Raw genomic sequence first — 27,394 nt, 5'->3', positions numbered from 1 at the left:
TCTGTCTCATCTATGCATTGTCTCAAGCCTGACTCTGCTCCATTCTCATCCTTGACAGTCACTCCCATCTGCTTTACATCCACTGAGGAACTGCAAGATCACATCCACCCCAGTGGGGCTTTATGAGCTTTCAAAACCTGCTAGTAAGACAATTCAGCAGAAAGAAATCACACTGTTACCAGGATTTCTTTATAACCAGGGAGCATCCTTAGCAGACGCTCAGAAGTCGCGTTGCCTTTAGTCATCACTGTAATAGAGACTGGCAGAAGATAATTAGGGAGTCTGAAAAACCTCCAAAGAACAGTTCCCCGACATTAAAAGAAATATTCAACAAAGACACAGTATTGTATCAGCAACTTATAGCCTCCAAACAAAGGCACAGAGCCTTCACAAGGATATCAGAGCAAGAAATGCCTCAGCTATAAGATTCATTGCTGGTCATTAAGCACTGACAATGCTCAGCACATCGAAGGACTGGGAATCAAGGCGGGCATCTTGTACTGAAGCAGGGAAAGGAACTGAATTCAACCACTGAAGCTTCAAATTTGTTAAGTAGATAAATCAAATAAAATGCATCCCTTGGAAAAAGGCCTCGTGCTTTCACTCTAATTATGGAACCCTAATTTGTCTTTCTAGCAACTACCCTCTCCGGCAATCTCACACATGTTGCTGCCAGTTTTCACGGATGTAAGGTTACTTTTCTCAGCTGTATCAAGGGCTTGTTGCTCTGTTTCTTCTCTATAGAAAGCTGAAACCTGAGGTTTGCAAAGCTTTGTTGGGTCAGGGAACGGAATGGGTTGATGGCAGTCACAAGCATGAGTTGATGGTTGGACCCAATGATCTTAGCTGTCTTTCCGACCTTAATCATTCCAGGTTACAGTGAGCCAAAAGGGAGAACTGCAACCCATTCACAAAGCCTGCTTACTCCAGAAGAAAAGAAATGCTCAGGATCAGTGCTGTGTGAAAGAGATGGATTGGCAAAGAATTAAAAGGCAGAAGACGGGCGACTTTCTGAACAGAAAGGCTTTGAGTCCCTGAGCAGTGTGTTTTCAAAATGATGCGTGTCCTTGTAAGATAAGAGAAACACCTTCAAAAGAATATTTGTGGACCTATAAGCTCTTTACTCCGTGCAGAGAACCCAGTTCTCTGCTTTCCAATAGAAAGGCAGTATGACAGCCTCGTAGCTGCTACAGATTTGAGAAGTTTAACTGAAAAAGCAGTGGTGGCAAAATCACTGTTTGCCTTCACCATGTTTTAATTCCTCTGAAAGACACAGTTTCAATTTGACTTGCTTTTTCACAGAGCCAAAAGAATACATAAAACAAAGAGCACAAGAAGCAACCCTGCCCTGACAATGGGGAGGGAGGTGGGACAGGACAGAGCTGCTGACCACCAGTAAGACTTTATTTGATATTGGTTGGACTGGAGAAGCACTGTTTTATGAGAATGGTTCAGCTGTGCCTGGGGGAGAGGCACGGTGGGAAGCATTGCTTTTTGCATCTCTGTCAGCTGACTGCTGGCACTGGGAATCATGGAATTGCTCAGGTTGGAAAAGACCCTCAAGATCATCGAGTCCAATTTCAACCCAACCATACTAGCCTAACTCTAACAACCCTCTGCTAAGTCATGTCCCTGAGCACCACATCCAGACGGTTCCTAAACACATTCAGAAAGGAAGAGTTGGTCCCTCTAAGGGATTTGCTAAAAACAGATAACTGACTTCTTCCATTGACATTCAAGTTAGGACTACTGGTCCATTTCTAAATGAGCCACACCTTTTGCTTCTAAGTAATACATACAGTCAAAATTTATAGGTTTGACATGACAATTACTGCATGAATTACTGGCCTGAATTCTGTGAGAAGCAAGAAATTGTGATTCAATCACTGCTTCTGGCATGAAACTCACAGCACTGAGCACCTTACTGCTTTCAGGTTCATAAGTCACGTAGTGCAACAGGACATTTTTTCACAACGTCCCCAGAAGGACTCCACTGAGTTGCAATTTTCCATGCTTGGTCTTTTCTCTTGGCCTCATGACAAACACATACGGGCATTCTACATGAAATCTCCTGTTATTTCACGTTAAAGATATTTGAACTCTCCTGAACATCCTACGTCTCCATTCTTCAACGTACACATGAGAAGTAGATGAAGCAACAGCCTCGTCACTGATCTCTGTGTGATGCTATTTCAAGAAAGTAAATCCAGCTTCTAAGGAAACCGATTGGGCAGTGGGTTGATTTTTCTTTTAAGTCACACATGTCTAAATTCAGTACTGCATCAGCTCTGTTACAGTTCTTCCCTTTGTTCCCAGCCCTTCAGTAAAGAAGGAATTTGTTAACCACTCCATCAATGAAGGCTTCCTGTACTAAGTATAAGAAGTAGTCACACGTTAAGGATGCCATTGTTTAAAACACCTTAGTATAGATTTCTCAAGCAGATTCACTGCTGATTATATTAAACAATCCACATCTAAAATAGCCTAAGCTACATTTGCTTCAGTTTCAAGTAGAGCTGTACTTCTGGTGATTAATCAGTAATGAGCTGGCACCAAAATATTTCAGCTGTGCCAAGGTACCTCCTTGAAAACTCTGCAGGTATTATTTATTAATATTATCTTCCTTTCTACAGCCTTATTTCACCACTGGGGAAAAAAAAAAGTACTCTTAGAAAAAAGGAAAGATGTATAGACAGTTACTCAAGGTCCTGGCTGCTAAGGAATTTCATTCTTACAATGTAAGTGTCCATTAAGATAACTCACTAGACCAAGTCTAGAACATGATCAAGTTGCATAGCATTTAAGAAGTAGAAAACAAAGACCTATTGTTTTCTACGGGAGTAGTAAACAGACTACAATCTCAGTATAAAAAGGAGTTAATAGTATCAACCTCCAAAGCTTATCAGAATCACCTGTTTTATGCAACACGTGCAGCAAGACGTAATAAAATTTTATTCACTTTACAAATAAAGATGACTCTAAGAAACATTAGAAGTGACTCAACATTGGTCAAGAAATGATGAGCAGAATGCTAAATCAAAAGCACTGTTGACAAACGGGAGGCAGCATACAGATGAAGGAATATTTCAGTAATTCAAATACTTCCCTTGGTACTAAACAAGTTACAGCCCTTGAGGTAAGAACCTGAGCATGACAGAGAACAAGGAAACCTCCCTTCCAGCTCCATTAACTACTCAGTATATGGAAACTGTTAGGGAGCAAAGTCAATCAGGTTAAGACTCCCCTTAAGATGCTGGAACAAGCTTTCCATTCTTCCTACCTTGCATCAAAAATAAATGAGGGAAAAAAATGAACAAACAAAATGCTCAGAGATAGATACTATAAATATTAGAAGCCTGGAGAGCCTTCCATGGGAAGGGAGGAAACGAGCAGATTGGCTCTGCACGCTTTACAGAAGAAAAAAATAAGGTGAAACAAGGCAGAAATGCAGCAGAAAAAGAGGAGTAATAAAAAGAAATATACTCCTGTACAGAAAGACAACACATTTGAAATTAAGGAAGAAAATATTTTTTCTTCATTCAAACCAACTATTAATGTGTGGAACCCCTTGCTACAGGATTCTCTGAGGTCAAGGATGCTAGAAGGATTTAAAAATAATCAGATATTTACATGATTAATAAATAAAAACCTCCATGGTTGTATTAGAGTAGGACATCAAGACCTTTTGCTCTTCCATTTATGCAAGTATTTTGTAACATGTCTATGAGATGGTTCTGCTTTTCCTGCAAAGCAATCTGGCTTTGCTTTGGCCATTGGCCCATACACAGTCCCGAACAGGTTATCTGGTTTGGAAATTCCTGATGCACAGCATCATAGCTGAAATCCCAGCCTCAAAAACAACAGAAATGGGAAATTCCAATTGATTGCACAGTTCCACATTTCAATGCCTGAATTCCAAACACTTCCTTCTCTCTTTGGTCTGGCCTTCATGCTATATTTTGTAATTAAAGATTTACTGGCATTAAGTTGATTTTAATTATTGTTATTATTCAGCTGTACTAGAAAGCTTTCTTATGTTCCTATCATATTTTCAAAAGTGCCCTAACAGGATGATTTGATTATTCCCTAATTCAGCTCGTTTGCATACCATGCTTGTTCTGTAAGACCTTCTGAACCTCAAGTTATTAAACAAACAAACAAAAAAAGAGATGGGTATTTTAGAGCAACTTCACTGCATATTTGTGTGGCATTTATGCAGCACTGGCAACACAGAAATCAAAAAGTCAGCTGTTCCCACAGGGACTCAATGCTTGGAACAGAGTAGCTGTGCTTCATAACTTCACCTCAACTTTCAGACCTCGAGGTTCAGCTAACGATCTCCTCATAGTGAACTGTTCATAGCAGAACAGTCTCCAGAATGAAACTAAGCAACACACATCCATGCAAAAATTCTCATTTTTACTGTATTAATGGAGAAATTGGGTCTTAGAATCCAAGAAAAGACAAAATCCTTAAAAGCAAGATGGCAGCCGAGTCAAGGCAGAACCACAGCACTCAACTCCAGCTAACCAATAAGCCATTAATCAATTTGAATTTGGGCTAGCAAAACAGCTGTAGATCAATTAGAAGACAAGTTCCAAATTGAAAGAAAAGCAAATGGTCCTTTATTTTTCAATCCTACAGTCACAGAATTAAGGGGAGATAAAGTGTGGTTGCTTAATTGAGGGCAGTCGCTGTTGAACGGGCACAGTGATGAAAGTCAATACAATAGGCACTCAATTGTCACTGTGGATAGTGCTCTGGGGAATAATGGGTTCAAAGCCACCATACAGTTTAGAGCAGAGATATAGCAGCAGCCCACAGCTTTGACAAAACATCACATGCCAATTCTGCCACTGGCTCATCAACTGGCATCCAGAGAGTCACCATACAGTGCTGGACCTCAGTTTCCCTAGTCACAGTGGGCAGGGATTAAGTTGACCCGCCTACAAAGGTGCCTGAAAATCTATTTGTGAAGCCACCACTTCTTTTTCTCTCCATCATTTTTTTAAAAGGCATTTTCACTTCACTCCGTTGTTTAAGCGTTGCAGAAATACAAGCGTGGAAGCAAATGGTAATGAACTGCACTGTGGTTATGTCAATATATATCAGAAGGATTATTGGTAATCTCCACAGAAAAAGAAAAACATGCTCTTTTTAGTTAAATTGAAGTATTTAGGTCTTTGTTAAAGTTGATCACTGCTTGCAATAAAGTGTAATGTTCAGTTATAATTGTTATAAAACAATGTTAATGTGTGCTGGGATAAGTTTAATGAAAGTGATCTTTGTAGCTCATAAAAATGACATTCCAGTGTATTTTGCCATCATAGCAACAGAGGCTTATGAAATAGCTGCAGTGGAAAGTAAATAAAATATAAATGACTCATGAAAGAGAACAGTTTTGCCACAGTGGAGACTTTGCACCATATTGCTTTTTGTATTGTACTGTTTTAAGACAACTAATGCCTTAATGCTTTGCTCTCAGCAATAAAGTTGGAGCAAGTACTTTATTTGTGCTTAACCAACCTGGGATCATCCACAATAACTTCAGTGCAACTGTTTGGAAACAATTCCAACAAAACCGGTAAGTGTTGGCTGGGCCATGCCCAGTCTCGGATAGTCAGAAGCACCAAGGACAGATCCTTGCCATCATCAGGCTCTACATGCCACACACCTTAGTGAACCAACATTAGCTGTCTCCACTTACCTGCTTTGAAGATCCACTCCAAATATCCATTTAGCTCCCGTTCTATTTGCTGTTGCCTACGGAGTTTCAGGAAAGCTCGACGGTTTTCTACCCTCTCTCGTTCTTTGGCAAATTCACTACAGAGAAAGAAGAATGAGGAGGTACATCACACAGTGTCAGGAAAAATATGCAGCTTCTCCTTCATGTTTTAGAATAACTTCATAAAGACTGAAGTCAGCAGCAGCAGCAAGAAGAAACCATAGCACACTATGCATCAGCATTCAACAAGCTACCACTCTGATTCCACTGGAAGCAGAATATTTGTCATAGAAGCACCAGCAATCTTTGAGTTTTGGAAGAGATTTGCACTTCCTAGCTAGCTTTCCTCAGAGTTTTCCCAGGCTTAAGCCAGCTTTGACAAACAAGTCCAACAACAGCTGTAGGTGAGGTTGGTTATTCTGGAGTAAGGAGAAATACCCCAGATGCTCGAGGCTGAGGGTAACAATGATCTAGTTTTGCTAAAGTCATATGGAAAGCATCAAATCACCTCAATGGGACTATATAGAGGGAGTGGATCAGGAAGTAACCAAATAATGCAAGCTGGAAAATGAGAAAAAAGACACTCAACCACTGCAAAAACCTTCTCCAAGCACATCCTACAGCCTACTTTGAAATAATTCTAAGACAACAGCGCAGCCACCACTCCCAGACACTCACACTGGGGCTTTCCCTAGACTAAGCTCTATCACCTCTAAGGAGCACCTGATGCTCCAGCTGAGGTGACCTCTGCAGGTACATCTACTGCTTATATACCAGCCCCTACAGTCCCTCGCTCTGAGCACACACCAGTAAGCAGTTACAGGAGTGAATCCCACAATAGTTTAAACCTATATGGTTAACCTCAATGAGGTTTTGTCTCTCATATACACCAGTGCCCTACTCTTCATCCCATTTAACATCTTAACACTGCCGTGTCCTTCTCTGCAAGCCTTACTTAACTTTGCTCTTTGCTGAAATCTCCCCTTGTCACCTATTTGTTATCCACAAATACTTTTCAGTTAGAATCGAACAAGGAGCAGGAGATGGGAGGAAGGAGGAAGAATGGAGAATAACGAACTGCAAGTGCCAAAGCCAGCTTTACATTCACAGCCTACATTTCAACCTTCAAAGCTGACGCTTGTGCTTAGTTTGGCAGGACTGACCCAAGGAGAAGGGGACTGCAAGAGAACTCAGCTCAGCACTGCAGCCATGATGTGAGAGCTGCAATTAGCCGTGATGTGATCCTCATTCCCCTCTTCTGTCCCCCACTGATCGCACAGCCTATGACCCACCCCTGAAATGGAGGAAGCTGAAACATCACTCTGCACTGACAGCTAGCTGCTCCTCGGCATTCAGCACATGTCTTCCTGGGGACTCAGCTGCCTGCATATGTGAGCTGGGATGCCCATTTTCTCTCTCTTCCTTTTTAATGTTCTCATTTCTGGTTCAGCACCTACTGGTCAGGGCCATGGACCTCCTCCTGAGTGGTGCTCCTCAGGGGTTGGTACTGGGACTGGCACTTCTGGGAAAGCAGCTCTCAAGACAAGACCCAAACACTTTGGGTCTCTGTTCATTGACTATCTTCAAAGTGCAGCAGAGCTCTAGCAGGTTTAAGACTGGAGGGTTCTGAGGTATGGTCTTTCTACTGGAGGAAAGCATCGTGCACCTTTCTCCTACCTCACGAGGTTCGACTAAGCTGGAATCTGTCAAAAGATTTTTTCTTTCTGAAATGCATTAATAAAAGCATGCTTCTCTCTGCTCCACTGCATTCATCATCATTCAAGAACTGAAATATTCCCCATCTGCAGTAACTGGAAAAATCTCAGAATTTCTTTATGAGAGATTTTCAGCAAAATTTCTGAACGATTTCAAAGAAAAAGGGAACAAATTATAAAAATGGCATATTTCATCTCGAAATACTTATGATGAAGGTTTTCTGCCTATTCCAACAGAAGCTTGGAAAACCCCATAGGAATGTTTCATAGCAGTAAACAAATCTACTTTTTTATCCAGCATAATTGCTATTTATGCCACTGACTTGAAAAATGAAAAAAATCTCCCAGATTTGCTTGGAAATCTCAGCAGAAAATAGGCTGCCTTCTGCCCAGCTTTATATCCAGGACGTTCATTATAGCAGCTAATTCTGAAATGAAGAATATTAAATAACATTCATCCATCCTTGTCATTCACTCTTAACAGCTACTGTGTGCCCCAAGACGTCCCCCAAAACATTCCTCCTTCAGCACTGCCTGGAGAGGCGTTAGGAGGTGGAGAGCTGGAAAGGTTGGCACTCCTACACACAGAACAGCATCAGGAGACACTGCTTAGGATGAAGATGAGATCTGCCTGGATAGATGACTACAGTGCATTTTAGTTAAAACATGACAGTTGCGAATAACTGATCCTACAGGGACAGCCGGAGTAGACATCAACGGAAGGGCATTCATCATGGAAACCATATGCCATACCAGTCAAGCTCAATGTGTCACATTTTTCTTCTCAAGAATGGTCGGTGCTTAAAGTCACCACGAAAATGAATGATCGTTACTTGTCACAGCGGTGGGAGAAAGAGTGAAATAAATCATGGTGTAAATACGCACTGGAATGGCCACTTCAGGGAAACTCAAGAGTTTCCCAGTCATGAGAGAGACAAGGTCAACTCATGAGTAACCACCAGGGTCTATAAAATATTATACTCCAATGACATTCTTACAATTGATTTATCTGTGCCAGTCTTAAGTGAAAAACACTGTCACACCAATCGAAAAGGAGAACAAACAAAGCCCCTGATCTACATCCTCTGTTCAGTTTTCCCGTACAGCAGCTGAGATGGAGTACTGTGCAACAGGCTGCCTGGTCTTGGGTTTTGTGGCACACACCCAAGCTTGCTGCAAGACTAATCACATAATTCAACATCTGTAATTCATGCTTTCCCAGTAGAAAGAAGACAGAAAAGCTTCCCACTCAAAAGAGAGAGAGGTACAGAAAGACGATACAGCATTACTGTCATTGCTAGCTCTAATAGTGGTGGTGATTAGCGATTCACGATAATGACATAGGTAATTAGCTCCTCATTCAGAACAGTACCACTGAGCTACACATGATCTCATGAAAACTCATCTCTTATACTGGGAGAAAAGCCTTCCTCTACTGAATCTAAAGCACTGTTCAGAGCGAGCAAAAAGAAGCACAAATCTCAGGAGGACTTCAACAAGAATCCCCAGAAAGGAGTTTAAAAAGGCTTCAGAATTTTATGTCTAGAACAACAGCAACAAAAATGACCTGTGAATTTAAGAACCAGCTTCATCTGTAGTCCAAGTATTACAAAGGAATGAGCAAAACTGAGGCACTGGGGGACATGAGCTCCCCAAAACTGCCAGAGAAATGGGTGATCTGCTAGCTAAGGAACTAGCCAGGCCTACAGATGTTTGACTGCCTGAGTCACTCACTGGCCAAAGCGAATTCTCCAGGTGGAGAAAGAAAATGGGCCAAGACAGAAGGCTTAATTTGTGAGCTTTGTTGCTTGAACATGGAACAGTGCCCAAGAACAGACTTGTGATTTGACAGCAGCCTGTTAAACAGCCCACATCACTCAGGAGCAGTGAGGGACAGGCAGGAGACAGCTGATGGAATACACCAACTCCTCTGGCTGCTTGACATGCAAGTTGGAGGAGCATCACTATAGAAGACTACAAGCCAGAGGAGCATCGGTTGCACAAACTCACTTGTTTTGTGCCACTCAAGGAGTATCTGGATGGGGAGAGACCATGGAAAGAACCTCAAAAAAAGATTCAGTGCCAATTATCTGCCTAACTGTCTGTAAGCCTTCAACAAGAATAACGCCAAACTATAAACTTCCATAGGATGCTACAGTAGGAACCCAGAGATGCACGTGTAGGACAGCTGACAAATGAACATGCTGGCTGATAAAACTTGTAAGATGGACATGAAACTACCTGCATTTTTTTTTTTTAGTAAAACCAGATTTCTCATGCTTCTGCTCACTCGCCGGCGATACTTTACTCACCAGATCCTCCAGAGGCGAAGGACAACCTCCCAGCACAATGGAAGGGAGAATCTACATGCAAGCAGAAACGCTTAATGGGGTATTAAGGGTGGACGTCCACTTCCTACGATTTGTTCTGGTTAATCAACTGTGGGACAGAACTTCAGTCAATTTTTAGTTTCATTCTCAGGTCTTCGTGATAAAGGAGTTTGCCACGTTTTCCCAATCCAACCAAACCCCTACTGTCCTTTGACAGGACAAGAGGTAATGGCTTAAAATTGCAGCAGGGGAGGTTTATGCTGCATATTAGGAAAAATTTCTTCTCAGAAGGGGTGCTGAAGTATTGGAACAGGCTGCCAAGGGGTGTGGTGGAGTCACCATCTCTGGAAGTTTTCAAGAAAAATGGATATGTTGCACTGAGCAGCATGATTTAGTGGGATGGTGGAGATGGGCTGATGGTTGGACTTGATGATCTTAGTGGCCATTCCAACCTTGATGATTCTATGACTCTACTGCTTGAGTGAAGCTCGCTATGACAGCATGGCGGGCAGAGTCCTGCTGAGCCCCCTCCTTGTGCTGCTGCCATCCCACAGTGCTGCAAGGCTCGTGTGATTGAATTTCCTGCCTCACCCACACAGTCCTGCAAAGCCCCTTACAGCTTGCTTCAGCAGGGCCTGATCTGGTTAAAAACCCCAGCATTTCATTCACTAACCACATCAGCACCCAAGCGTCTACAGAAAAGCAGATTCTCGCTCCAGGGAAAGAATTTGTTCTGCTGGTTCATATCTCTCTCTTTTGTCTTTCTGAAGAACAGTAAATCCTTTATAAGGGGAAGTCTCTGCTGGATGCAGCAAAAAGAAAAAAAAAAAGAAAGAAAAAAAAAAGAAGCCCAACACCTTTATGACTGTAACTGTTTATACAACAAAGGACACAAAGCCTTGGCTGTGCTAAGCATTTATCTTACCTTCTGCAAACCTGTACTTTGGGAGACAAAGACACAGAAGGAGTCCTGGTAGAAGGGGAGCACATGGAGAGCCAGCAGGAGAAAGATGGACAGTGGGGCTGAATTGTTCATGGCAGCACACGGGATGTCAGAAGCCAGGGCAGGGGATGAAGGGGAGAAGAGAGCTCAGAGTTCCCCTCAGTGCAATCACCGAGGTGGGTGCCAGCATGTTAAAAAAAGAGGTGGAAAGTAGAATGGGTAGAACTGAGGTTTCTTAGTGCTGAAGACAATAAAATTGCATAGGCCCTCACCTGCCTCACACTGACCCATCAGCTGCATGAAATCCCAAATACATCCAGTGTTACCTATTTTTAATTCACCTGGGGCTACAACCAAAACATTCCCAACGACCTTGGGAATGTTTTGGGGGGGAATGCCTGTCTCCCCCCAATATACAGACCCACCTGATTGAAGTGGTTCATCCATCCTAACATCCCCCACTTAGGGATAAAGACTGGCTCAATCAATCCTGCGTGGCCAGAGCTGCTGCTACTTCCTCCTCATTGCTCTTAAGATAAGGCCAAAATATCTTCCCTCAACCAGCTGATAAAGGATGAAAGTATCGCTGTGAGATTGATCTCTCAGCACCGAGCTAGGCTTCACAGCCACTTTTATCATTGAACACAGAGGAAAATGCTTCAATTGCAAGCCAGGTATGAGATACATCTTGTATTTCTAGAAAGACAGTGCAGAGGTGAAGCCTTCAATACATCTTCCTTCCTTTAGTCATTACATCCAGCTTATGCCAGTTTCACTTTGATTCCACCTATCCTGATTTGAAACGCTGTGAATGCAAAAGTTGGGCAAACCCGGCCCAACAAGACAACAATGGGTGCTGGGGGGACATGGACACACCATTTACCTCACAGTATCAACAGACAGCATCAGCTCAGTGCATGTGCTGGATGAACCACGGGCTCAAGCCTCCAGCTCAGTCAAAGCAGAGTCCCCAGGCAATTCAAATTTTGGTTTCTTATGTGTCATTCCTATCTTACAGGCTTTTATTTCCATTGTAGCATAACAGAAGGACAAGTAAACATAGAAACGTAGAATCATTTAACTTGGAAAAGATCTTTGAGATCATCAAGTCCAAACATCAACCTCACCTAAAGGAGGCAGCTCTGGGTAATAAAAAAGCAGTTTTGCACCCCATTAGCATGCTTTAGAGTGGAAAAAATGAGGGCTTGGCCCCTAGGATGAGGCTTTGAACACTAAAAAGGAGGGATGTGCCCTGTCAGAGAAGACCACAGACCCCCAAGAGGAGGATTTCTACCCTAAAAATAACGCCTTGGGCTCTAAAATAAGACTCTGGACATAAAAAATTAGGCTGCAGGTGATAAAACGATGGCTTTGGAGTCCAAGTATAGTCCCTGGTCCCTGAAAATAAGGGTTTGGTGCTTAATGATGAAGCTGTGTCCTGTAAAATAGAGTCATAAAGTATCCTGAATTGGAAGGGTTCCCTCAAACAACCAGTAAGGTCATCTAGTCCAACCATCAACCCATTTGTTCTGTCATTCGCATCCCTTTTAAGCACAGGTTGGAGAAAGAATGAGCTATGAGAAAGCAGGCAGTTTCATATCTTTTAAGGATAGCTCTTCCAATGTAAATAGTTAGCAGCAGCCAAAGTCAGATCGCAGCAGGTAACAGCAGACTTGGAACAAATTTTCAGGGAAAATGAGTGATTGTCTCTGTAATGAGGGAGAAGGAGGACAGAAGAACACTTTGCCATTATGACAAATTAATCAGCCTCATTCTCCTCCAGCCTCTGCACATCTTGCAGGCTGAAGTTTTACGATCTCAATCTGGCAGAATTCCTCAGGCTGGGAAAACATGTCATGAAACCCAGCAGAGCAAGTCATCAGGACAGCCAGTTCAACGAGGTCTAAACAGGGCTGTGCTCCTTCCCCTCGAGCTGCTCAAACAGCCCCAAGGTCTCAGCAACCCCAGGCACTGCTGTCAGATATGGAAGTAGATATCCCCTAGGGAGACCTGAACACAAGACAGTGTTCAACGCGACTGCCCCCAGAGCATCATCTCACATTGCAGACTGCTCAGAACAGTGGGCAGCAGGAAAGAGTGAAAGCACCATTTACCTGACCCTCATTTCACCAGCAAGGTGCCTGCACGGTCTGTGGCCATGTCCCTTGTCAGGCTCCTGCTGTTACAAAGATGCTACAACCATAGAAAACATCTCCCTGCCGTTCTTACAGTAGGTGGTCCCATACAGCACGAGGCCAATGTTGCACATCATGGGTCAGAGAAGGTCTGAACAACATGACGGCAATACTTTAGCAGGGAAGATGCAAAGTGCGCCACTCCACACTTTGGTCCTAGCAGCCAGATGAGTAAACCTCAGGAAAGATCATTACTCTGTATTGGCCGCTCTGGAAACACCTCAGACTTCACCATAAATATTTGAGGATGTGACAAGCAGCATTTTTCACACTCTCAAGGCACAGACACAGTATTCCAATGCATCATCCCCAGCAGGCTGCCCTCTCTGGACGGTGCTCCCACTGCCTCATCACCCACATCACTCCCCACTGCTACAGGAAATGGTGCCAGAAAGCACTTAGACTTGAAATAAGTCAAATTGTCTCCATTGCAGCATCCCATGATAACATTTATCCTCTTTGCATTGCGTAATCCAAAACGTCAAAACAGCAACAGATGCATTATCCAGAATCATTCAGCCCATTGCCAGGTAAAATTAATGTCCAATTCAACACCCAAGCAGTAGGAAACTCTGTAATCCCTTCAGCCCGTAGCTGGGCTGAGAGGGGAACAGCACCAGGATGAGCAAAACAGCTTTTCAAGTCACTGCAAAGAAAGGGAAACCACTGGGAAGGTAATGGTGCTTATGGAGATGTGTGGGAAGAGCCACCAGATGCCTACTAGTATCCTGATAGTAAGAAATCAATGCAAAGGCATACAGATGAATGAGCATTGGTCAGGACTTCCCTCCTTCAAGGGAGATTTTATTCTCTCCTCACGGGAAACCACAAAGCCACATGCAGACTTCAATTAAAAAAATTCAGGATCATCACAGAGCATCTTCCAGTTAGAATCAAAGACAGCAAACAACTTTGTGTTTTGGGGAAAAGCAAAAGGTGTCTACAGTCAAACCTTGTTAGAATCATAGAATCATTCAGGTTGGAAAAGACCTCTAAGATCACCAAGTCCAACCCCAACCCACCCTCACCATGCCCACATCCCTCAGTGCCACACCTCCATGGTACTGGAACACCTCCAGGGATGGTGATTCTACCACCCCCTGGGCAATCCTGGCCCCACACAGCCCCAGCCTTCGCACAGATCAGCCATAGCACTCATCAAATGCTGCTCCAGAAAAGCTTAACCTCGTTTCTCCATTATCTCCTCAGGGCAGTTGCGTTCTATCAGTTCACAGAGAGATCAAACAAGCACCAGAGAGTGAAAACGGAAAGCAGGGGGAATACACAGTGAGAGGTACAGAGGAAAAGTCCCAACAAGGAACACAAAGCTGTATTACCTCACAACACTGCAAGTTGGATGCTGTGCTCCCGCTGGTGAGCCCCACATCTTTTGTAAGCAAGACAGGAGGATTGTAGGAGTTGTTTGAGCTGCTTGTATACATACATGACCATCACAATACACTGAGAAAACAGCACATTCATGCTCATGACCCACAACTTGGCCAGGGGGGGAAATAGCTAGCAATTTCCCAAGGCAGATATCCATCTTAAGGACCGTGGTGGGCAGGCATGACATGTTATCCACCTCAACACATCCTGTAAAGATACAGGAGAACCCAGCACTCCTATTGCACCATCAGAAAAATAACATTCCCAAGAACTCTGCACCCCATTTCCTAGGACTGTTGGGGATGTCTCAGTATTTGGTGGCACAAGGAAAGACAGGCTGTGCCAGCAGTCTAGCAACAGAGCTTTTGTCAGGGATAGGAAAGGAATAGAAGGCAGAGAGCACCTTTTAGGGAGGGTGCTTAAGTATTAGCTGATGACAAGAGCACCAGCAGGGCTTTGATCAGCACGCTGGAGGAGGACACTCTGTACAGCAGGAAGAGCCTCATTTAATCTGAATGATAGTCCACATGCTTTTAATTACCTCTTTAGCCATGTACTCAGAGGATTCTGACATCTCATCTGTGGCCTGAGATTTGGGGTTATTTTTATACCAAGTTTTCACTAAGACTTACACATTCCCAATCTCCCTGCCACTTCCCTGTCTTTACATTTATTATAATTCCAGAAGCAGCAGTAGAGGGGAAAGGTTGTTTGCTCTTTACTTTAAAACAGGTACCATCTCTTCTGTAACATTTGCATTGCAAATGCTGCCATGTTTTGCTAGCAGAGGAAGCTTGGGATCCCAACCAGGCCAATCTATCTCCACCACTCAAACAGATAAACTCAGGAGATAAGCCCACCTTCCGAGGTGGTATCTGCCAATTGTTGACCTGGGTTCATAAGCAACTACAGAAAGGCAGAAAATTCCATTAGGACTTACGGAAAAAACTGTATAATCCAGCGTCAGTAGGAAGCTCAATAACTTTGTTGTCATTTCAGCTTATTCATATTGCCATATTCAGTGGTAGTGTCCACATACCTACTCCAGGAATGTGCCTTCCTTATTGTCCAGCACAGAGCACAAATACACGCACGAGAGAAAATGACTCAAAACCAACGACAATGAAGAACACTCCAGTAAAAGACTTTTCTGTGGCTTTCCAAAGTACAGCAGCATACTGAAGATTAACTCTCTAATTCTGATGATGAATACTCATGGTCAGGCACTGGGATAGGCAGCAGAGGGAAGTGGTGAAATCACTGTCCTTGGAGGTGCTCAAGAACCATGGAGACATGGCACTGAGGGACATGGGCATGGTGGCAATGGGTTGATGATTGGACTTGATGATCTTAGAGGTCTTTTCCAACCTTAATGATTCTATGAATACGGTAAAAGACTGAAACATCAACAGTAACAAAGATCTTGAAAGAGCCTGTGAAACCGGTGATCTAATCTTGGCTTCTCCATTCTTCACCTATGATTGTTGCCTGGGCTGTGAGGTGCTCAGATCATGAAAAGGGCAAGAGAGTGAATGCTGGGATCACCTGGACTGTGGGCAATCTGTAGCAGCCCTAACCCTAAATTAACTTTCTCTTATAGAAAGAAGGTGGGACATTCTGAGGGTCCCCTCTGCAGGAGCTGCCAGCTGGCACTGTTGCTGTAATGGGGATTGCGTTACACCCTTGAGTGAAACTCTACCCTGTGAAAGTCAACATGTATTTACCAGCAACCCCTTCTGTGTATCTCTCCTTCAATGATCAAAACCACGCACAGAGACTTGTGCAAAGAATAACCTCCAGCTAAAATGCATATCTCTCTAAAGTGCTGTCTGGGGCTTTCTGTTAGTAAATATAACAGCCTGTGCCTTCAGAAGGTCTTTTTGTTTCTACAGCATCTTTCCCTCTCTAGGCCATTCCAGTACACACAGGTTTCTTCATTGCTCAATAGCTGCAAGCCCACCAGCAGCCTGCTGAGCAATGTGGTCAACACCTGCGCTGCACGGTTTATTTTCTTGAGTCTCTCCCCAGGAATTATTCTACCCAAGGACATCAAACCACGATATGGAATAGAATTTGGAAGCTTCCCTCTGTGAAGAAAATATTATTATCCTTACAACTAGCAAAGGGAAACTAGACATGCAGAACTGCCTCCTTGCTTTTTATGCCCTTCAGAAGATGCACATTTATATAATATTCATATCTTGCCCCAAGCAACAAGAGGCTTTCAGGAGAGCCAGTCCGAGGTCCCCATCTTTCAGTCACCAAACACTCTTGAATCAGATGAAGGAAAAGGAGCCTGCAGGCTTCCAGGCTTTGTTTTAAAACACAAGCATCCATTTCAGCACATGTGGGCTGACCCCACCGTGGAACAGAAAAGATGAACTACCTAATGAACCACACTCAGCCCTGCCTCTGGTTCTTGCTTTAAATTATACGTCAAACACACACAGCCACCAAGCTCTCCTTTGAAGAGCCCCTGATATGATAGGATGTCTGGGGAAATGCTTTGATTCAATGGCTTTCACTGATCATGGCCACTATTGCTGGACCAAAGAATCAACGTGTTGGACCACTTGGCCTTCTCCATGACCTTGTCTTGTTAGATGGCACATATATCCTCATCCTCAAACAGAACTGCCTTGCTGCTTCCTACTCCTCACCTCAGCTCACGCACTGAGGATGAGGATCTCTAACAAAATACTAAATTTAAGCACAAATCTGTTCTTTGAAAAACAATTTTCTTTCCCTAGTAACTTAAAGAGCAAACGTGCAGCACCAAAAGGCATTTATCAGTCAACAGCATTAACTCTTTTCTCTCTTCCTCAGCTGGCAAAAGACAGAAATAAATCCAGGTCTTTACAGATCTGCGTAATTGAGATCACCTGGATGAGCAAAGGAGAAATTGTGTGCAAAATGAGGTGCCACAGTTTAAGAGCCCACAAATCATTAAGATGAGTCAGATATTGTTAAATGCAGATCAAATTTCCACAGACGTTGGGGGCGTTCCAGTTAGGCTTCAAACCTGGCAGCCTGATCTCCACAATGGCCCAAACCCAACATTCGTGGCCAGCAAATGCTGAATCCTTGGCTGACCCCTGGAGTTTGAGTATCAAGAGACCAGGATGTTCCTAAAATCCAGACACTGGCTTAAACTGCTAGAATTTATAACAAAAATTTAAACCAATATCTTTTAATTAGCTTTTGTTTGAGCTTCTTATTTCCACATGCTGCACAGCTAGACCAAATGCAATGTGAACACTGATTTTCAAGGCAGCACAAGAGTAAGCAGTGGCAGAACAGGCCCAAGTTGGTGTAATCAGAGGGAGATCACTTAACACATGTCTGGATTCAGAATCATAGAATCATATCATAGAATCATAGAATGGCCTGGGTTGAAAAGGACCACAATGCTCATCCAGTTCCAACCCCCTGCTATGTGCAGGGTCACCAACCAGCAGACCAGGCTGCCCAGAGCCACATCCAGCCTGGGCTTGAGTGCCTGCAGGGAGGGGGCATCCACAGCCTCTTTGGGCAACCTGTTCAGTGCGTCACCACCCTCCGGGTGAAAAACTTCCTCCTAATATCTAACCCAAACCTCCCTTTTCTTAGTTTATCATCTCAACAAAGGATTTCTTGCTAGCTCATCCCGTGACCTATGGCTCTATAGTGTTACAGAAACCATCCAAGGTTTCTGTAAACCATCAAGGGAAGGGCAGGGTATGAAATATGCAGATGGGGACAGTGTACAGCGTGATGGATCACTCATCTGCTTTTTTTCACCTACATCCTCTCCACAGCGCTAAAACCAATACATTGCTCCTTTTGGTATCCAGGTAGAGACAAAGAAGTCATTAGTGTCTTACCCTGATAGGACACCCAGCACCAAGTTCAGCATGAAGAAAGAGCCGATGATGATGAGAGGGATGAAGTAAAGCCAGTTCCAGGTATTTCCTGCAGCATCGTTTGTCTGGAAGCCAAGAGAAGAGGAGAGAGACAAATAAATATTAATGAGCCTCAGAAACAGAACACCATAAAGTGCAGAGCAGGGAGCACTGGTGATTCCCTTCAGATTTCCTTGGGGATGTCTACCACTGATACACTGGTTAGCTCTGTCAACCAGTTGAAATGCCAACAGGTGATGCAATGAACCACTGTCTGCACCACAGTTTAATGTCAGCTCCAGCACAAGCGTTCATCTCTAACTCTGGAGGGGGCCAAAACTGATCACGGCAAATTTTAGCACCCTAACTGTGTGTACCTTCTACAGCATCCTCGTCCCTACCCCCCACTCTATGTTCCCTCACACGTTGAGCATCAGTGCAGTATCTCCATCTGGAGTACAGGAAGGGACCACAGCCTTCCACTAAGCTGGGCTGCATGGCGCTGTGCCCAGGGTCTGCACACATGGAGAAGACAAAAAGTCTGCAAGAAAACGAGGCATCTTCAGAGCGACTGCAGTGCCACAGCTGCTTGCTCAGCACCTCGGAATTGTCATCAAAGCTCTGCCTGAAGCTCCCTGAGTAAGCAGCAGCCCAGATTAGGGGGAGGTGGTTGGGTTTGTGACAGTTTCTGCATTCACCAAGCACAAGGGAGCTCTTGAAGGAGCTGCTGAAAAGTAAAATGCCACACGGCCGCATACTGAGAAAAACACAAATTCTGCTCTTGTGAGTGAAGAACGCAGCAATCTGAGAATGTCAGGTGTAAGGGAGGGAGAAGGGGGAGAAATACAGAGACCCAAATACATTTCTGCTGCTCCTGCCTCCTCCCGCAGTGGGCACGGAATAGCATGACCTACCCATCCATCCAGACTAGATGCAGCCAGGACTATTCCAGCTGTGTTTGCTCAGTGCCATCTCAAAGTGTCTTTGCATAAGTAGAGTGCACCCATGACACAGGTGACCAATCTCATCACGTTTCGCGCAGGTAATAACGCTCATAACACAGATGCAAATCAGTACCTTCTGAGTTGTTTTTAATATGGGGCACAAATCCTTCCTCAAGGAATCTTTTCCAGGTCAAATGAGTGACGAGCCTTTCTGCAAACAGCTAACTTCTTCAGAAACACCCACGTGAGTTGGTCAGCAACTTACCCGAGTGGAGCAAGGACTAACCAACACAGCCACCTACCAGCCCTGCCAAAGGCAAAACCACTGTGAGACAGAGAAATGAAGAGAAAACAGGCTGGGAAAACTCTGTTCAGCCTGTTATCTCCTCACAGGGATTTTAATGCCTTTTCCAATAGTTGTCATCAAACCCAGGCTCCATTCCCGTTCTGCTGACCGTGGTGGCAGCCCTCATGCCACCCATTGCACAGCAAGGCGGGGAGCTGCCATGGGCCAGGCAAAGGGGGCTGAAACCCAAAAGGAAGAGCTGGAAGAAGGGAACAGATGGGTGAAGAGAAACCACATAAACATGCAAAGAGAGTGCAGCAGGTTCATTGCTGCCAAATGATCGTTTATCATTTATTTATTCATTTGAAGCCCAAACTTGGCGACAGATCCACAATTCCATGCCACGATCAAAGCCCTGAAAATGAAATGTGCTGAAATACGACTAATTAACAACCCTCCTCTGAACTCCTGCTAGACTGCCTGATGCTCAGGGCAGGGCAGAGCCTTCCCCTGCCACTTCTCTCTCACGGAGGGATCCAGGACAACCCCGAGGACAAAACATCAGCAAAAAGGTGAGCAGAAATCTCCTTCCATGAAAGCAGAGCCTTCACAGACATGCAGTGTCTTTCTCAGTGCTGCTAAGCACACTTGAACCCAAGCAGAGTTTATGGCAGTAGCTCTGCCATGGTGAGATGCTTCAGTGAATGAAGCCTGGGAGCTGACAGGAAAGCCATGCTCCTCTCCTCCAGGAAAAGTCCTGCAGGCACCTCCCTGCACACAGCAGCTGGGCCTTGGGCTGTGGCCCAGCTCCAGACTTGCTCATTAAGTAGAATGAGCCAAAAGACAAAATCAATTTTAATGTTCCAGCTGACATATTTTGCCGGAGTAATGCCTGGCTGACTGTCAGTGCCACTTGATCCTAACTGCAGGCCTAACCCAACAGGGAAGAAGTAGAAACAAAATACTTGTAACGATGTGCCACAATTACATCAGGACAAAGCACCGGCTTGCAAGAGGGCTCCCTTGTTGCTCACCCACTGCTTTCACCAGCAGCGCCTCAATAGAGCCCAAAGCAAAGTGAAGCCTTGCTGCAGGAGTGCCACAGGCACAGGCATGAATAGCTCATGTCCATTAAGCTTGGCAGCATCCAACTCCCAAAGGAGATGTGCTGCACAGTGGGAAACTGAGGTACAGGAAGGCTAAGGGACAATGTAGAGTCATGGTAGAAACAAGGGCCCTGAGAGCTGTTCCTCAGGCACCTGAACAGTCCAGCTGCTCAAGTGCTCTTCCCAATGAGCCCAGCAGCCACAGCTTCCTCTGCCCAACCTCTGCTCATCTGCAAGCTGCTTCTCACCTGGCATGAGCAGCCAAACGCACCCTCACAGATGTTTCCCATCTTTCACCTCTCTGTTTTCCACAAGCCTGACCTAAACCCACCCCTGCACTTCTCTAGGCTCCTCCATATGACTCTGCTGCATTGCCCACCCCAGAGCCCACTGCCACTGCTCAACTGGAGAGCCCAGGTCACAGCTGGGTGCCAAAGGACAACTCCAGCATTAATGTGGGAGCTTCCTTCTCCCTGTCATGCAGCACCAACCAGACTGACAGCATCCCCAATCAGCCACCGTACGGCCACCTCTCAGCAGAGATCAGTGGATGAATATTGTCATCTGTAACAAACGCGGGAGCTAAAAGGTTTCTGTCATGCAGGGAGATTAATGCCCTGAGCTCCCAATAAAGCCAAGAGAACAGAGTGTACTCCAGCCAGGCACGAGGTGCTTCCCACTGCCAGGCCTCATGCAACCTGTCTGACAGCAGGGGAAGGCCAGCACTAATGCAGACAGTTGGGCCACTGCCTCTTTATGCTAACAAGATGGCAGCTGTGTCTAACTATTAATTCATTTAAAGGTGTGTTTTGAAATAACCACTACAGCTTGCAACGGGCTGCTGAGAGCAGAAATGCACTTCTATTACCTTTTGCCTTCCTTTTTGCAGTCCTGGCCATAACCCTGCCTCCCAGGACACACACAGAGGCAAAGCCCCAAGATGAGTTTTTCATGTCTCCAGAGCTCCTTGCCATTACAGCAGCTCTACCCCAATCAGCCTCATCCCATCCCCATGCACTGGGATTTTTCCAGCCAACAAATGCCAGCAGAGCCTTGCTCAACCATCGCTTTCTCACCCCATCCCATCCCAGCATCCCCAGTGCTCTGGGGACCCTAATTCTGGCTCCGTGCTCCCCATATAACAGGCTGCCCAGGGAGGTGGTGGAGTCTCCATCCTTGGAGGTTTTCAAGAAAAGAGTGGACGTGGCACTGAGGAACATGGTTTAGTAAGCATGGTGGGAATGAGGTGATGGTTGGACTAGATTATCATAGTGGTATTTTCCAACCTTAATGATTCTATGATTTTATAGCTGGGGCATCATCAGGGACTCACAGCCCGCCAGCCTAACCTTGACTTCAGACAGGGCTGATCAAAGGGAATAAACACTGAATTTGGTAGGAGAAGAAGCCCTCCATAGCACTTTCCTGCTAGTAAGGCTCCCACCAACAATGGGAAAACTGTCATAGCCTCTGCAGAGAGACCCACAGCACCAAGGAATGGAGACCTCTGCTTTTTCATTAGGATTGCTTAGAGTCAGAATCATTAAGGTTGGAAAAGACCTCTAAGATCATGAAGTCTACCATCAACTTATCCCCATCAGTGCCACATCTCCACAGATCTGGAACACCTCCAGGGACAGTGACTCCACCGCTCCCTGAGCAGCCTGTGCCACTGCCACACCACTCTTCTGAAGAAGAAATATTTTCTAATACCCAACCTGAACCTCCCCTGGAGCAACGTAAGGCTGCTGCCTCTCATCCTATTGCTGTTAAATGGGAGCAGAGGTCAAACCCACCTCGCCACAACCTCCTTTCAGGCACTTAGAGAGAGCAATAATGTCTCCCTCTCCTGAGCCTCCTCTTCTCCAGACTGACCCATCCCAGTTCCTTCAGCTGCTCCCCACAAGCTTGTGCTCCAAACCCTTCACAGCTTCACCATCCTTTGGGCAAGCTCGAGTTTGCATCAGTGATGGGTTCCTGGTTCTGGAATCCCAACATGATGTACAAACATGACGTGAGATTTGGTTTACATGCAGCCTTGGGAACAGGGGAGCTCCTGCCTCTGTTCAGCAGATGGCAAACCTGAGGCTTCAGGAGATTTACAGACAGAAAATTAGAGCAAGTCAAACAAAGAACAATCCCCCAAATCCTAACCCCCTCTTCTCTCTAAGCAGACAGCACAGCTGCCCACACATTCCCACGCTCCTCCAGCTACGTTACAGAACACATCTATATTCTGAAACACAGAACTTAAATCTGTATTTCACGTAGGAGATAACTGGGGGATTCCCACACATCTGGGCACGTGTGCCACCTACCAACAGCCAGCAAAGTGAACGCTGAAGCCATGGTCTGGGTGAATCTAAGAGCTGAGGGATGCACAGTCTGGATCTGCTGCAAGGAAAAGAGCTGCCATCAGCCTGCGCTGCCCACAGCCCTTTTAAATACCACTAGAAGAGGAAAATATCTCCCTTTTCTAAACAAGGACCCATTCTGCTGCTTACACCTTTCTTTTCTCAGCCGCTTTAGAAAGGAACTACAACCCGGAGGCAATTTTCTCCTCTCTCCAAGGAAGATGCTCTTTGTCCATATTCTGCTGATGTGAAAGACAAGCAATTAATGGACCAGCATACAAATCTTTGGAAAAGTTTCCAAAGCAGGGCTCAATAGAGAAGAGATCTAATTCGACAGATACAGCCCAAGCTGAAACAGACCTCAGCTCCCTACTACAATTTTAATCAAAATGTGAAGTACATCCAGAGTTCACTCACTTTAATTCAACCAATGGCAGACCCTGGCTTATTTGGGGCAATTAAAGTACAATCTTCCCTCAGATAAGTGCTTTTGCTTTGGGGGAAACTCTCAGCTGACTTTGAGAGATGAACTTTATTTACCTTTCATCTGATTTCTCACAATTCTCTCCTCTCCTGTTCCTGTTAATTAGCAACACCATTTATATGTTTGATCCATTTCTGCCCGTTCCTATCTTAGGATTAGGCAAACATGGACATTACCAGGAACAAAGCAAAACCACAGCAATGAAAAGCATGCACAATAAGCACACGGAGCCCTGCTCTATCCAGCACATTTTCTCGAGGCACCAAGTCCCTCCTGCAGAGCTCTCTTTATCAGAGAAAGACCTTGCACAAGACACTGTAAGGGCAGCAAACACAAATTTGCTGAGAAGGCCATTCTCAGCTCAGCCTGTGGAATTAATGACTGACCTACTCACAAAATCATCGCAGACTCAAATGAAGTTTAATCTAGTCATTTCTCTTGGATGCTGCATGGTCCACATCGTATCCCAAAGCACTAATCTTCAATTACAGAAAGTAACAAGTCCTCTCACAGATGGACAATGAGTTATATAGGCTTCACATGAACTTGATAGGTCCAAGCTCAAATCTAACTGTCATCTGAAGTCCTTAAAGGCATATCGATGGGCAAGCATAAGCTTTGCCCAACCAGTGCAAGAAGGTCTACATCAAAGTCTAGATCCCATTCTGCTGAAATTCCTACAGAAAACAAATTCACCCTAAAATACAATCTCAAACCTAAAGCCTAGCAGGACATCTGATATTGTATTCCATGTTTTATTTTCAACAAAGATGGTTACAAAATGGGACTGAAAAGATTGGTAAAAACCTTTTACAATACTGCAACCCTCAGAAATAAGAGTTTTCACCCAGAAATTTCACCACATCCTGTACTGGGGAAGCCTAACTTTGGGTTTACAGCACGCGAAATGGGGTCACAGGCCAGTGGGAGGAGAGCTGCTCCCAGATTTCCCAGTAGATCACTGTAAGAACCAGTGAGATAAGTCCTGTCTCTCAAGTCCTGACCCCACATTCTGGTTTATCATATGAAATATTAGAATCTGCAAAATAGCTGCGTTCAATTTTTTTAGGTATTTTTTTCCTTTTTTTTTTGTCAGTCATAGCTTTAATAAAAACCTTGGCACAAAGTCAGTCCAATAACTTTGGTTACTGACTTTCAGATGTTACAGTCCATTTGCAGAGAGCATCTGGTATGGAGCTCTGCAGGAACACGACAGCCAGGGATGGGGAACTGCTGGCGATTGACCCTTTCAAGCAAAATTAAATTGGCAGAGAGATGCACATCCAACTGATGCTCAGGGGTTGTACGACCCACAGGAAGCAGATGACAGAGCTCCTGCCTGGTGTGCTCATCCGTGTGAAGGAGAAAAGTAGGATGGGTTGGCTAATGACATTAGGGGTCAGCCCAAATCACATTCTTGCACGCACTGAGGCAGAGTTGGATTGAGATTCAGATGGCCCCCTTGAGCATCCTTCCATTTGGGAACAGTTGGTTTAGGTCCATTCAGGTGCTCTAAGGTCCAGAAGTGATTCTAATGGAAGAGTCCCAGTCCAGCAAGATGCAGGGAAATTTGGAGCCACACACCAGCACCAACTATATCTTGTCATTTTGACTGCTTACACATGTTCTGAGGCTAACTCCCGAGCTGGAGGTCTCCACACATGTCCTGGGAAGGACAAGATCTCAGGAACCCCAGAGGTCCACCCAAGGTCAAACTAACAGCAAGTGATCAGACAGTCTCCTTTAATACACTGTATTTGTGCCTTCTGTACCTTCATAGTAATTCCCAAATGGATTTTGGACTTTGTGGCTCAGTCCCTTCTGGAGGCTCTTTGGGATGTGACAGCACCTGTCCTGGGTGTCCTGGGGCCCAGCAGTCGAAAGAAAAGCATTCCAAGAGCCCACTGGCTTTCTACACTGCTTTTTACATTGGCTAAAAGCAAAGAAATCATGAACACAACGTCTGCTCAAAGTGAGCTGTCTGGGAAGAGGTTCTCTGTACATCCCTGGCCCATTTATACCCAAATCAATGTTTCTGAGAAGTTCCTCTCTCATCACAGAAGTCCTTTGCATTATTCCACTCCAACTTTTTACCTTCAAGAGATGAGTCAGCCTGCTTCACCGACATTAGAAAATAACAATCCACCTTGTTCAAAGCCTATTGCTACTGCCTGGATCCACCCTGTGACCAAGCAGGCATCAGAAAGAAACATCCACAAATCTTTTGACTCTCACATAACATTCAAATCTGTGGTGTTCTGAAACAGTGATAATCCTTCTGCCCCCAAAAGGAGCATCCAACACTTCGGTCACTGGATATTTAGAGGAGCAGAACACAGAGGTATTCACTACTGGGATCAACTCAAAAAGCAAAAGATGACTCTTGGTAAAATCCTTGATGCTGGCAGCATTTAAATTGTCCTAGGATATCGCTAGCTGTGGACAAGCGTGTTCTAAGTATGGTTGTTGCAATCAGTAACGATGTTAATTCAACCAAATTAAAATAGGAGCCCAAATCCTTCCCCCTCGTTTCTTCCCTCTTCCAGCTTTATGCTTTCCGAAGAAGCACAGGGCTGGTGAGACAGAAAAAGCAAAAACGCTGATGTTTTATGCCTTGGTCTGCAGGCTTACGGCTCCAACAAATCAATGGGTAAATATGCTAACAGGACTCCTCAATAAAAAATTCATTCTGTCCCCTGATAGTGTGGACTCACTCAGCTGCTTTATTCATGAGCGTGCCCAGCGCTGTGAAAACTCTCATTCACTGTCAGAAATTACAGGCAGGCCAAGGGACTCTACCTATTTATTTTTGCTAATCTCTCCTCTTTCTTATTTTAAACAGCTTTGAACTTGAATTATGAATGTAAAGTAGGTCTAAGCAACTCCTGTAGGAAACAGGCAATGCTTGTTCACGCTAAGGAAGGTCACATCTATGATGGAGTAGCCAGGAGAAAGCATTACCCAACGATCATGCAACCACCTGGGAGCCACACTGGGCAGTTACAGCACAGACCTCATTAGGAACAAGCATTTTACATATATGAGCACCTTCTGCATGGCCACAGAGCAAGTCAGCAGCACAATGATGAACAGAGCCCAGAATGTCCAAGGCTCTAACCAGAGACACCTCAAAGTTGCAACCTCAACACTCCTTGCAACTTCCGTTTGGCCATGGATGACAGGAAACCATTGCTGATGACCCATGGACCAACCCATGGTCTGCCAAGCAACACCATGTGGCATCTGCGCCAAGCCAGACCCCTTTTATTTCAAAGCTCTCAAAAGCAACGTCTAACAAATAGCAGACCTTCCCTATGTGCATTTAATATTCATCATTTAAATGCCAAATCACTAGTAAAACCGAGTACTTCCTTCATCTAAGCGTGACTCAGAGATCCTAATGGGCAGCCAGTTCATCCAGCACAACTCCCGTTCAACCTATTATTAAAACCAATACCACAGTGGCCATTGTTGCCTCCAAGTTTCTTTTCTCTGAGCTCAAAGCCAATACCTGCTTTCTGGGAAGGGAGAGACCTTACATTGCCAGGTGCCCCCAGAAGGTTAGCACAGAGGCTGTGGAGAGTTTGAGGAAGGGCTGCTCCTTGGAAAACAAGCACTGCTCTTGAGTTTGAGATTCTTGGAAAGCAAGAGTGCTTTGTGTTTCACTCATTGCTTGCAAAGACTCATGCGTAAGTAATGTTACACTTAGAGCTAAATCCAGGACTTCCTTGATCTTTTTTCTTCTGCCACATAACCAACAATCAAGGCTTAAGGAACGCGCTGTCTTTCATCAAATAGACAACGTTATCCCCAAAATTACTCCTAAAGTCGTAAGGAGAGAGGAGTACAAACACTTACACATGCACACAGACACAGTTATTTATGAGCTACAGTTGCTCAAGGATACATGCAATATTTACATCAGGATAAATGTACATTCAGACTAAAATATGAATTCTGTTGGCCTGGTGAGTAGATGCAGAATAAACTTGTCCTCCTGCTCAGCAGCCCCCATGGCCTGTACCCCTAAGTCAGCAAGACA

The 27,394-nt window shown here is 44.7% G+C and overlaps 1 protein-coding gene across 23 annotated transcripts in view; it reads right to left on the bottom strand.

Annotated features, from left to right (window-relative positions):
* CACNA1B (calcium voltage-gated channel subunit alpha1 B) overlaps nucleotides 1-27,394 on the bottom strand; it is a 260,207-nt gene that overhangs the window by 120,964 nt on the left and 111,849 nt on the right. For all 23 annotated transcript variants that reach the window (XR_001464423.4, XM_015279262.4, XM_015279261.4 and 20 more), the window contains exons 7-8: nucleotides 18,161-18,264; nucleotides 5,708-5,823 (exon numbers count right to left, since the gene is read on the bottom strand). Coding sequence is in view for 22 of the 23 variants with exons in the window: in XM_015279262.4 (XP_015134748.3) it covers nucleotides 5,708-5,823; nucleotides 18,161-18,264 (220 nt within the window). In the remaining variant the exon portion in view is untranslated. The remainder of the gene's footprint in view (nucleotides 1-5,707; nucleotides 5,824-18,160; nucleotides 18,265-27,394) is intronic.

The sequence above is a fragment of the Gallus gallus genome, chromosome 17 (assembly GCF_016699485.2).
Source record: "Gallus gallus isolate bGalGal1 chromosome 17, bGalGal1.mat.broiler.GRCg7b, whole genome shotgun sequence".
Lineage (NCBI taxonomy): Eukaryota > Metazoa > Chordata > Aves > Galliformes > Phasianidae > Gallus > Gallus gallus.
The sequence above is the reverse complement of the archived record's forward strand: the minus strand, read 5'-3'. Positions and strand labels throughout refer to the sequence as shown.